An 11,947-nucleotide genomic window follows, 5' to 3' on the forward strand; every position below is an offset into this window, starting at 1 on the left:
CCATGCGAACAGTTTCCCACTCTACCTCAATACCCAAAGCATGGGTGATTCAGGAGTTAAAAGACACAAGTGTTTTACAAAGCTATGCTTGGCACTGTTTTGAGTAAAGAATGCTCTTTCCCTTCCTGCCATGAACACTAGGACAACAAAAGATGAAGCATCTACAGCAGGGGTCTTCAAACTTGGCCTTTTTATGACTTGTGGACTTCAACTCCCAGAATTCCTGAGCCAGCCATGCTGAGGGGAAAGAGAGAGTTTCCAAGCTGAGCCATGCTGGCTCAGGAATTCTGGGAGTTGAAGTCCACGAGTCATAAAAGAGCCAAGGTTGACTACCCGTTCTACACCCTCCACCAACCTCTCTGGTTTTGACTTATAAATGATGAAATACAAGAATATAAATCTTGCAGAAGCTCCCCCATAAATACTGTTCGTTTTGCTGTCCATGTTTTCTTTAGAACAGCTTATTTTATTTACTTATTTTTTACTGAAATTATTTTCATAAATGCTTTCAGAATATATTTAATCAGATCCCTGTTTTATGGGCTTATGAAGATTACGCTCCAGAGAACGCTTTTTCCAGAACCTAATTTTACAAGGACAATTGTAAGTGGCCCGTTCAGAACAATATACTATTATGGGAAAAATTTCCTATAATCGTGCATCTGTGAGATGATTAATGTTGCTAAATTGTGTCGTACATTTTTTCTCAAAGGAGCTTTGAGAATAATGAAGGTTATCCTCCCACTAACCATGTGAAATAGGCTTTGACAGAATAGGAATTCCTTTTCGGTAAGCTGAAATCCTAAAGATTAAAAGACAAATCTTATCATACTGAAATGGTGATAAGCTAATTCATGCAGCCAAACACTGATATTACTTCGGTATGTATTATGTTGCGTAGAATGTATTACAGACTGCCTGCTTCAATTAAAAAAGGGAAGAGAAAATCATATAGACTTGATTACTCCATATGAAACAATTACTTTTAGTGTAATTTATGTACTTTTTTTTTTAAGGAAGTATGTCTCAGGTTCCAATATGTCTTACTGCCAGGTAAATGTGCAAAGCACTCTCACCTTAAGTTCTAGAACTGGAAAATAAATTTACCAGCTTCCCTGTTTTCTCATAGCAGGTCGAGAAGTGTGCCCCTTTTTAATCAAAGCAGTTGGAAAGGAAACCAAGGGCATTTCAACAAGAAGCTCTGGTTTTTAAAAGCCAGACCAGATCACAACATGATAGTTTCCTATATTTTACCCTATAAAATCACAGCCCTGTCCCAAGGCATCTTGTCCTTTAGTTAACTCATGATTTGTGGAAAATAGTTTCAGCAAATACAAATGCTACTAGACGTGGATGTTGCTCCCTCTATTGCCTCCTCCTCCTCCTCCTCCTCCTCCTCCTCCTCCTCCTCCTCCATCAATGCCTTCTGTGGACTGTGAGGAAGAAGGGCGGGGATTCCTGGTCCGTCCGTGGCTGTTGAATCCCACCGGGGTCCCCATTCGATGGCTTACTTGGGATGCAGCATCATCCGATTCCCAGTGTTCCAGTTCTTCTCGTACCAGTCTCTCCATCTGATCTCTGCGCGCGTCGTTGTCACAACCCAGCCTTTCATCCTAAGCAGAAATACCACAATCTCTGATCGTGCTCAAATGGCTAAAACTCTCTTTTAGTGAAAAGGTATAAATGCATTTTAAAATTATTTTTAATAATTTAAATCAGGGCTTTTCAACCTTTTCACTCATTGTACTACTTTTAGGATATGGCAACATGTGAATACCACCAGTCGCCTAGCAAGGTGTCAAAAACTTGACCCCCCCCAAAAAAGGGAAAAAAGTGATAAAGTACAGGTAGTCCTCGACAGCCCCGAAGAAGTGCTGATCCTGGCGCTTCCGCTGAGCCCTGACAGCCCTGCAGCTCCAGCCATCTCTCGCTCAGGCTTGTGCGGTGCTGCCACCGGTTCAGCTTATTCCCCTCCCCCACTACCACTTTTCTAGGATGCTCGCATACCACCTGCCAGGTGCCAATGTACCACAGGTGGTACCTGTACCACTGGTTGAAAAGCCCTGCTTTAGAAGGCCAGATCCTGAAGTTGAATCTCAAGTACTTTGGCCACCTAATGAGAAGGAAGGACTCACTGGAGAAGAGCCTAATGCTGGGAAAGATTGAGGGCAATGGAAGAAGGGGACGACAAAGAATGAAGTGGCTGGATGGAGTCACTGAAGCAGTAGGCGTGAGCTTAAATGGACTCCAGAAGATGGTAGAGGACAGGAAGGCCTGGAGGAACGTTGTCTATGGAGTCGCGATGGGTCGGACACGACTTCGCAACTAACAACAAATCAAGTGCCCAAATTTTGATCATTTGACTTGGGGATGCTATAACAGTTATGTGAGGATCAGTTCTAAGTCACTTTTTTCAGTGCCGTTTTAACTTCGGTCGGTAAACGAATGGTTGTAAGTCGAGGACTATCTGTAGCCAGAATGGTATAATTCTGATAAAATACCCTGCTTTTAATTCCTGACCGTTAGAACAATCAGTCAGTGGAACAACCTGCCTCCACAAGTTGTGAATGCTCCAACACTGGAAGTTTTCAAGAAGAGACTGGACAGCCATTTGTCTGAAATGGTATAGGCCAGAGGTAGGCAACCTTGGCTCTTTTATGACTCGTGGACTTCAACTCCCAGAATTCCTGAGCCAGCATGACTCAGCATGGAAACCTCTCCATTTCTCCTCAGCATGGCTGGCCCAGGAATTATGGGAGTTGAAGTCCATGAGTCATAAAAGAGCCAAGGTTGCCTACCCCTGGTATAGGGTTTCCTGCCTGAGTAGGAGGTTGGACTAGAAGACCTCCAAGGTCTCTTCCAACTCTGTTGTTGTTGTTGTTATTATTATTATTATTGATTTTTGTGAAATCTATGGATTCATTTACAATGGGGATGGGTGCCCCACTGGAAGATCTGAACGCTCAGTTTAGAGACAGATTATCGTGACGAAAATCTACCCGCGTGCTCCCTAAGAGTTGACAGTGACTATGTGGTACACAATCCAGTAGCAACATCCTTTCATCTGAAGCAATTAAATACAAAATAGCGACGTTTGCAAAATAAATACTGAATGTTTTGCCAGCGTTAAGTAAATTTACCTCTGCAACTCCATCGAGTAGCCTGCCCAGCACCTCTTTCCTCTTCAGTTTAACTCTCTCCATAGTTTCCAGCTTGACTATGACAGCATCAATCTTAGATACAATGCTGCCTATGGAATGTTCCATGCGATCCACTCGACGGACCAAGCTGAACGGAAAATGCATTTGGGTACAGTTAGGATTTGAAGAACAGCATGGACAACACATTCTCTTTCAAATCTCTGTCCCAAAGATGGTTTAGAACAGTGGTTCTCAACCTTTTTAATGCCGCGACCCCAATTGGTCGTAAGTCGAGGATTAAACCGGTCGTAAGTCGAGGACTACCCAACCGGTTGTAAGTCGAGGACTTTCCCTGCCTGGGAGCGCCGCACATGCGTGGTTCCGCCCCCTGCGCCGGCCGAGGCATAGCTGGCAAGCGGCAGAGACGGAGCAGGCCGACCACCAGCTGGCCCAGCCCAAGGGAGGTAAGGCACCCGCCGGAAAAGGGAAAAAAATGGCGGACAGCCTTGCTTGGCGACCCCCGTGAAATGGTCGATCGACCCCAAATGGGGTCCCGACCCACAGGTTGAGAACCACTGGTTTAGAATAACAGTTAAAATAATCTTTCAGGATCCAATCTGGGTCAGTCAGCGGAACCAGTGTTTTTGCCCACCCTCAGGGAATTTCTCTCTAGTAGAGTATGTGGTTTGGATTATTGTGTGTGGTATTTATAGAGTGTCTGTTGTAAATCCCACACAGAGAACAGCCCAAAGCACACACTCTGCTAGAGAGAAGTTCCCTAAGATGGGTTCCTGTATGAATCTGAAAGCTCGGAAGACAAAAACTTTGGTTCTGGTGACTGACCCAGATTGGATCCTGGCGCATTATCCTGGGACGCGTATATTCGCCTTTGTTCATGAGAAAATAATATTTCATCTACTACTTTCGTTAGGAATATCCATGTCCACAAGTCTAGTGGGCTTTTGGATAAGAAAGTCTGAAGTAGCCTCTGATCTATTCTGGAGAGCTGCTTTCAGCCGGGTGCAATTGGAAATCAGATTTGTATGGAAAGAGAGTTAGGTATCATGAGTTCTTGACATGATTCTGTACTTTAGAATTAATAAAGATTTGTGATTTGACAGGAAAAAAACTGTAACACGAACACTTGGAACTCTTCATATGAAACACCACTTGAGCTGCTGCCTCTTCTTCTGGAGCTGTGTCCACTGTCGTCGTCATCGTCCTCTTCCGAATCATCAAGGCTTCGTGGAAAGCTACGGCCACTGAGTGGACGGTTTAGAGAACTTCTGTCTAGCTCTAAGTCCTCCTTAGTGAAAACAAACACAACTGTTAGAATTTGACTCTTTCTTACTCCTACAATCAGTGTGACCGATTTGCAGGCAATGGAAATCTGCTTGACCCACTGAGAATATTTTTGTGTTTTTTTCAAAGTAAATAGTAGATTGCCCAACCCAACCTACTGCAATTCAGGATGAGCAAAACATTTCCTATCCAAAACCAATACTGTTAGTCCTCAACTTACAACAGTTCATTTAGTGACTGTTCAAAGTTACAACGGCACTGAAAAAAGTGACTTATGACCATTTTTGTTACGACCTTTGAAGCATCCCCATGACCACGCGGTCAAAATTCAGACGCTTGGCAACCGGTTCATACTTAATGACTGTTACTGTGTCCCAAGATCATGGGATCACCTTTTGCAATCTTCTGACAAGCAAAGTCAATGGGGAAGCCAGTTTCACTTAGCCACCAGTTTATTAATCAACTGTAGTGATTCACAGTTGTGGCAAGCAAGGTCGTAAAATGGGGCAAAACTGACTTAACAATTGTCTCACTTAACAGAAACGTTGGGCTCAATTGTGTTCATAAGTTGAGGACTACCTGCATGCTATTTTGTTGCCTCATCAGTCAACACTCAGCAGCCAGAGATCTTCACCAGCAATGAGATGGTACAAAGTTAGTAAACAGAAGTAGGTAAAAGTGCTTCTCTGAAATCAAAAAGCAAATTTCCCAAGAAATGGAATTCCAGAATTGTTTACTGCATTCATAGCCATAAAGATTTCTTTCTGGGACAATAGCAGTGCAGGCTAACAAATAACCTCCCCCACTTTTCAAGGATGTGATCATGCCATCCAATGTAAAGCTCACCCTCTCTTTCTCTAAATCATCTCTCATTTGCTGATGCTCCAACTCAGTCAATTCTTGATCTCCATCTTGGTCATACTTTGTAAAGATGGCTTCAATCTCAGCATCAGTACGTCCCTTTCTGGAAGTAAAGGCTAGGTTTTTAAATACGATTGCTTTAAATATTTTAGGTTAAAAATTATTTTCTGGTGCGAGCAATAAATAAGGGGCCTTCACAGAGTCATTCTGTATTCAGCAACTTAATTATATTATTGTTTTGGAGAACTGTCATATAATTAGCAGGATCACTAAATGCAACCAGAAGTGTTACTCTGTATAAAAAAGTATGCCTTGAAAAAAGAACTATTGTGAAGTAATCATATCTTTACTTTAAGCCAGTAAATATACGAGGAGACAGACACTTTCTTGTAACTCAGTTTATTGAGATAAGAGTGCTATATGATGGAAGTAAAATATGTTTTATGGATACCTATAAGAAATGCTTGTGATTAGAAGAATGGACAGGTATTTTCATATGGAGATGATACAAAGAAATTCATTGAGATAGTCTGACTTACAGAAAGAGTAAACCAGGAGTAAATAAGGATCCATTCACCAACATAAAGGGAGGTGAATATGCTGACAGGAAGGAAAAGACCAAAGAAACCATGATTTGACAGAATTGATGAGAATCTGAAAATGAGATGTGAGAAATTAAAGGAACAAAAGGCAATGGATATGATACAAAGAAGACTAGTTTGCAAGGACAGAAAGATATGGAGAGAAATTGCAAACGGTTGCGTGGTAAACTATATTGAATTTCCTTTCCTTTCTTTTTTCTTATCTAATCCCTTGGCTTACTATTTCTTTACTCCATTGTTGAGCTGCGGAAAACAGCGCTACTTCTGAAAGGAACTGTGTGATCATTTATTTGTTATTTAATCTCTGTACAAAAGAAAAAAAACGGTGCAAAGTTACCCCTTTAGGTTTTGCCGCAGTTCATCAAAATTTAATTTGCCTCCACATTGGCGCAGACTCTCTGAAATGTCATCGACTGGTGTTTTTTTCAATTTTAATTTCACCATGGCTTTGGTGTATCCCTGAAAAAGGAGAGCAATATATTCCTTATGTGGATACAACTGTTAGGCAAGCAATGCAATGAAGCGCCTTGAAGTTCCCAATGGAAGCTAATGGCTTACCAATTGCAGACCTGCATAATAATAATAATAATAATAATAATAATAATAATAATAATAATAATAATAATAATAATAATAATAATAATAATAATAATAATAGTAATAAAGTTGGAAGGGACCTTGGAGGTCATCTAGTCCAACCCCCTGCTCAGGCAGGAACCCTACACCATTTCAGACAAATGGCTGTCCAGTCTCTTCTTAAAAACTTCCAGTGTTGGAGCATTCACCGCTTCTGGAGGCAGGCTGTTCCATTGGTTAATTGTTCTAACTGTCAGGAAGTTTCTCCTTAGTTCTAAGTTGCTTCTCTCCTTGATCAGTTTCCACCCGTTGCTTCTCGTCCTGCCTTCAGGCGCTTTGGAGAATAGCTTGACTCCCTCTTTTTTGTGGCAGCCCCTGAGATATTGGAACACTGCTATCATGTCCCCCCTCGTCCTTCTCTTCATTAAACTAGACATACCCAATTCCAGCAACTGTTCCTTATATGTTTTAGCCTCCAGTCCCCTAATCATCTTTGTTGCTCTTCTCGTAATATCTATTTGGCTGATTTAGAAGTACTTGTTAAAATAATTGATTTACTGATTATCCTTAAAACTTCTATATCAATGTTTTTCAACCTTGGGAACTTTAAGATGTGTAGATTTGAACACCAAGAATTCCCTAGTCAGCTAGGGAATTCTGGGAGTTGAAGTCCATACATCTTAAGGTTGACAAGTTTGAAAAACAGTTATAAATCATGCACAGATTCTGTTATATACAGGTATGTTAGCTGATTGTCAGCTGAGGTTCTGATAGCAAGAGACTGTATCAGGAAGATCGTCTAGTCTCTTTCATTTTAAAATATTTAAATGAAATGATATTTTCCTCCCCAACCTCCCACTACCAGATGGAAACAACTCATTTATCATCTTATTCTGTTATTTAAATTTCTTAGACCCATTATCTTGATCAGGGGGTTACTCCAGTCCGGTCAAAAATGGAATTATAAACAATTTGTTACAACAGAACAAAACAACTAAATAAACTATTCTGTGATGGAACCAGGCATCATAAGCCCTGATTTTAATAGAGTCAACACTCTAAACCCTAATGAGTTTAAGTCCCGCCTCAACCCTGAAAGCCAGCTGCGTGGTCTGGAGCCAGTCACCGGGAGACTGTGAGTTCTCGATTACCTTTTTAATAAGATCTGAAAGTTCCATTTCCGACTTCTGCTGTATCATATCAGTTTTGACGTCTGAATATGTGTCGTTGATGATGGCCAAAAACATGTTCTGTTTAAGAAAAGCATTTTAGAAATATTTTTTTAAAAAAACAAACATGCTGACCAAGGATCCCAGTACAAAAAGAGTTATTTTTCAATATCTCTAGCAATTAAGGTTGGCAACTGCAAGCATAAAACAATATTTTTCTGGTCCGTTTAAACTGATTTAATGTATCTTACCAGAGTAGTCATTAGAAAAAAACAAAAATTAAATCATTTATGCGGCATGTGGACAATGCAGAAGGAAATATAGCAGGACACACCCTTAGGTCCAGTGGTGGGGTTCAAATATGTGAACAACCGGTTCTCTGTGTGAATGCCGCTTCTGGAAGTCCATTCTGGGCCTGGGCAACAAAAAATTAGCTACAGGTTCTACTGAAGTGGTGCAAACTGGCTGAATCCCACCACTTCTTAGGTCTCATGAAAAGTAGATATTACATTGCCACTTGTGTTAATGCCTATTCATATATTCAGAAAATGAAGCAGCTTCATCACTTGCTAGCACCGGACATCTGTGAGACTTTAGGCCAGCATTCCATGAATGCCCAATGTGAACCATGTTGGTTTTGATTTTGACAGGAACTTGGCAGGTGATCAGATAGAGACAGAATGGGACAATTCGCCACAGCCAATTCATCATGGCTAGTTCACCACAGGACAACTCGCCATGGCCAACTCACCGTGAGGCAACTTGGCGCAAGACAATTCAACAATTCCATTTAATTATTCAAACTAATTAAAAAAATATTTTACTTTTTGTCAAGGTAATAATTTAATAGCTAAACAGCTTATGTAATGATGTAATGTAACATAAAGTGGATGAAGCAATGATAGGAATTACTCAGCAGGGTCTGTGTCTGTATCCCTTTAAGAGCCTAAAAGGGAAGGCTTTTGCTAGAGTATCTCTCTCACTCGTCCGTTTTCCTGCTGTAATTGCTGTGTGTTGGAGTTTGCTGTATTACCACGTGTATGTATATTGTTCCTGGTGTATATTGTAGATAGTGTATGATAAACCACCATTTAACTACAAACCACTGTTTACTGTATTTACTCCTGGATTACCTCAGCGCAATAAGACTGTGCACGCTCTGACATTGTCATTCATATTTCATTTTGTCCCTCCTTTGGCAACCTTTCTTTACTGATTCTATTCTACCATTTCTTCGATATTAGTGTAACCCTTGTTCCATGGCAAATTGTCCCATGGCAAGTTGGCTGAGGCAAGTTATCCTAGACCCGATAGAGAAGCAGAGGAATCTACACCTTTTTGATTTTTGATTTGATGTTTGTGAAACCTGCCCACTTTTTAGTATAGTAATGCAATAGTGAGATTCTCCCATTACACAGTAATGATTTGGAAGGTGCATGCTTCTGGGGAGATTTAGTCATATTTTTTTTGTTCTTCTGATACACAGATACATAGCATAAAGCTGGTATTAGTTGTACTGAAAAATAATAATGCAAAATAAACTTCAATTTGAAAAGATGACCAGCAACAAAAATGTCAAGGAATAAAAAAAAAGTTACATACCAAAAGAATGAAGAGCATAAAGAACACAAATGAAGTGAAATAAACTGGTCCTAAAATTCTGTTAGCTTCTTCAACCTCTGTAAAGTCAAAATCTCCCAGCAGGATGCGGAACTGAGTAAAGCTTTAAAGAGAATAACACACGTATAGCCAACAGTTAAGGCATTGTGTGGAACTGGAATTTTCTTTACCAATTAACTTTAATCTTTCAGGATATTTCTAGTGCAAAATCAGGTGTTTGAATGCATTCTGTAGCTGAGAGGCTGAAGTAAGCTGAATACAATGGAAAGAGGGTACTGAAGAAGTGTGTGCTAAAACAAACAAACAAAATAAGGTTCAAGAATGTATGGGTGAAAGTGGATTCAATTCAGATTGACCAGGATGAAGGAATTTCACTCAGATTTTGCATGATCACAAGTCCAAGTAAGAAAGCTATTGTTGGATGGGTTTCATAAGATGCTGATGAAGGGATAATCTAAGGCAGGGGTCCCCAACCCCCAGTCCATGGATCAGTACCGGTCTGTGGCATACCAGCAACCGGTCTGCACAAACAAGCAAAGCCCCATCAACGGGATGCAGGCAGCAGACAAAACCACGCCCCCTCCGGTCCGTGGAAAAACCTATCTCCACGCAGCCGGTCCCCAGTGCCCGAAAGGTTGGGGACCTCTGGTCCAAAGGACAAAGGTTGGAATAGTGTATGGATATAGTGAAAGCAAGGAGGATTTGCAAATATATAGTGCTGTTGATTTTCATTTTTATATCTCATGTCTTTTAATCTCTCCGATTTCTCTTTCTTACTCTTTTTTTCCACCTTGCAATATGATTGGGATGTACATATGTAAATAATAGCCCCAAGCTAATCCACTGAAATCTGTAAGACATTTACTAATTCACTAACGGCTTTTGAATCACATTATCTTACAGTTTCATCCCTTGAATGAGGACCATTGAAATGTATTCTACATTTGGCTGACCTTGAAGAGTTCTCAAAAGCTACAGATGGTTCCAAATGCAGCAGTATAAACAGTTGTGAGCATGCCTCAGGGTGCCCAGATAATACGTCTGTTGTGTGAACTGTGCTGGTTACCAGCAAACATCAGGGTATAATTCAGGTTTCTGATTGTCATCCACTAAGCTCTTATGGCATAGGACTGGTTATTTGAGGAATTACTTTCCCCCCCCAATCACCTCTGCCCTTCTCATAACCCGTGACAGCGTGGGCATGCTTTATCTCCTATCTACTAAGTAATGCCTTGTGATGGGACCAAGGAAGCATGATTTCACCGTGCCTGTCTTCTGGGATGCATATAGTGTATTACAGATAAGTCCTTGACTTACGACCATAACTGAGCCCAAAATTTCTGTTGCTGAGTGAGGCAGTTGTTAAGCGAATTTTGCCCCATTTTACTACCTTTCTTGCCACAGTTGTTAAGTGAATCACTGCAGTTATTAAGTTAGTAACACAACTGTTAAGTGAATCTGGGTTCCCCATTGACTTTGCTTGTCAGAAGGTCACAAAAGGGGATTACATGACCCTGGGACACGGCAACCATCATAAATATGAGCCTGTTGCCAAGTATCCAAATTTTAATCAGGTGACCATGGAGATACAATAGTTATAAGTGTGAAAAATGGTCACAAGTCACTTTTTTCAATGCTGTTGTAACTTTGAACAGTCACTAAATGAACTTTTGTTAAGTTGAGGGTGACCTGTATGTTCTTCTTTTATTTTCTCCAGTTTAAGGAACTGTGATTTTGTTTTGAATTTATGCACCAACCACAACTGTTGAGTTGGACAGCTTTAGAAATCTAAATTACAACATATAAACAAAGAGTTCATTCTACTTACACACTATCCTGGAAGGTACTGAAGTCATTAACTTGTGTCCCAAACACAAGATAAGCTAGCTGAGCATAGGCTAAGAAGATGATGAAAAACATAATTGCAAAGCCAAGAATATCTTTGGCACATCTTGACATGGTTGTTGACAACTGGTTCATGGTTCGGTTGAAGCTGATAAATTTGAAAAGCTGATGAAGAAGAAAAAATGGTTTAAAACAAGGAGCCAACAGTAGCTAAAAGAATTGAGCTACTGACCAGAAAGAATTGCAGTGAACAAATTCCATACCCAATTGTTAAGTAGGATATTTTCATTTCATGTTTACATGTTCACCGAGCTGTGGTTTGTGATACAAAAGTGAAGGAAAACCACAGTTTATATGGAAATAACATATTAAATATTAAGAAACTTTATGTCAAGGACTATTCCAAAGACTGCTTTTTTTGGACAGCTCAAGATATAGACAAATATGTTAAAGTTTTAAATTGTGGCCTTATTTTCACTTTTGGTGGTCATTTGCTTACCTTGGTGCTTAGATGTTTTCAGCTGAAACACTGAATGTACTATCTCAGTTGTATATTATTAGAACAGACAAAAAGGAAAGTCATTCTTGAGGGCAGAATATACTGTAAATATCAATTGCTTGCATTTGATATCATATTTATTTATTTATTTATTTATTTAATTTATACCCCGCCCTTCTCCTCATGGGACTCAGGGCGGCTAACAGCCTCATAAAAACTACAATACAAATACAATAATTAAAAGCCGAATTAAAAAGAAATATTTAAACAGGCCGATCATTAAAATTGTCCTTAAAAATCCCCTAAAAAACCCCGCTAAAATTCCCTAGGCCA

The 11,947-nt window shown here is 40.1% G+C and overlaps 1 protein-coding gene across 1 annotated transcript in view; it reads right to left on the bottom strand.

The window, feature by feature from the left end:
- Positions 1-1,406: 1,406 nt before the first annotated feature.
- LOC107290430 (polycystin-2) overlaps positions 1,407-11,947 on the bottom strand; it is a gene marked incomplete at its 3' end in the record, with an annotated part of 29,236 nt that continues 18,695 nt past the window's right edge. The window contains exons 8-15 of the mRNA XM_015819309.1: positions 11,099-11,280; positions 9,253-9,373; positions 7,633-7,731; positions 6,243-6,364; positions 5,289-5,406; positions 4,283-4,446; positions 3,141-3,288; positions 1,407-1,613 (exon numbers count right to left, since the gene is read on the bottom strand). Of these exons, the coding sequence (XP_015674795.1) occupies positions 1,407-1,613; positions 3,141-3,288; positions 4,283-4,446; positions 5,289-5,406; positions 6,243-6,364; positions 7,633-7,731; positions 9,253-9,373; positions 11,099-11,280 (1,161 nt within the window). The remainder of the gene's footprint in view (positions 1,614-3,140; positions 3,289-4,282; positions 4,447-5,288; positions 5,407-6,242; positions 6,365-7,632; positions 7,732-9,252; positions 9,374-11,098; positions 11,281-11,947) is intronic.

This window comes from Protobothrops mucrosquamatus, unplaced genomic scaffold (genome assembly GCF_001527695.2).
Source record: "Protobothrops mucrosquamatus isolate PMUCROS unplaced genomic scaffold, P.Mucros_1.0 scaffold893, whole genome shotgun sequence".
NCBI classification, from domain to species: domain Eukaryota; kingdom Metazoa; phylum Chordata; class Lepidosauria; order Squamata; family Viperidae; genus Protobothrops; species Protobothrops mucrosquamatus.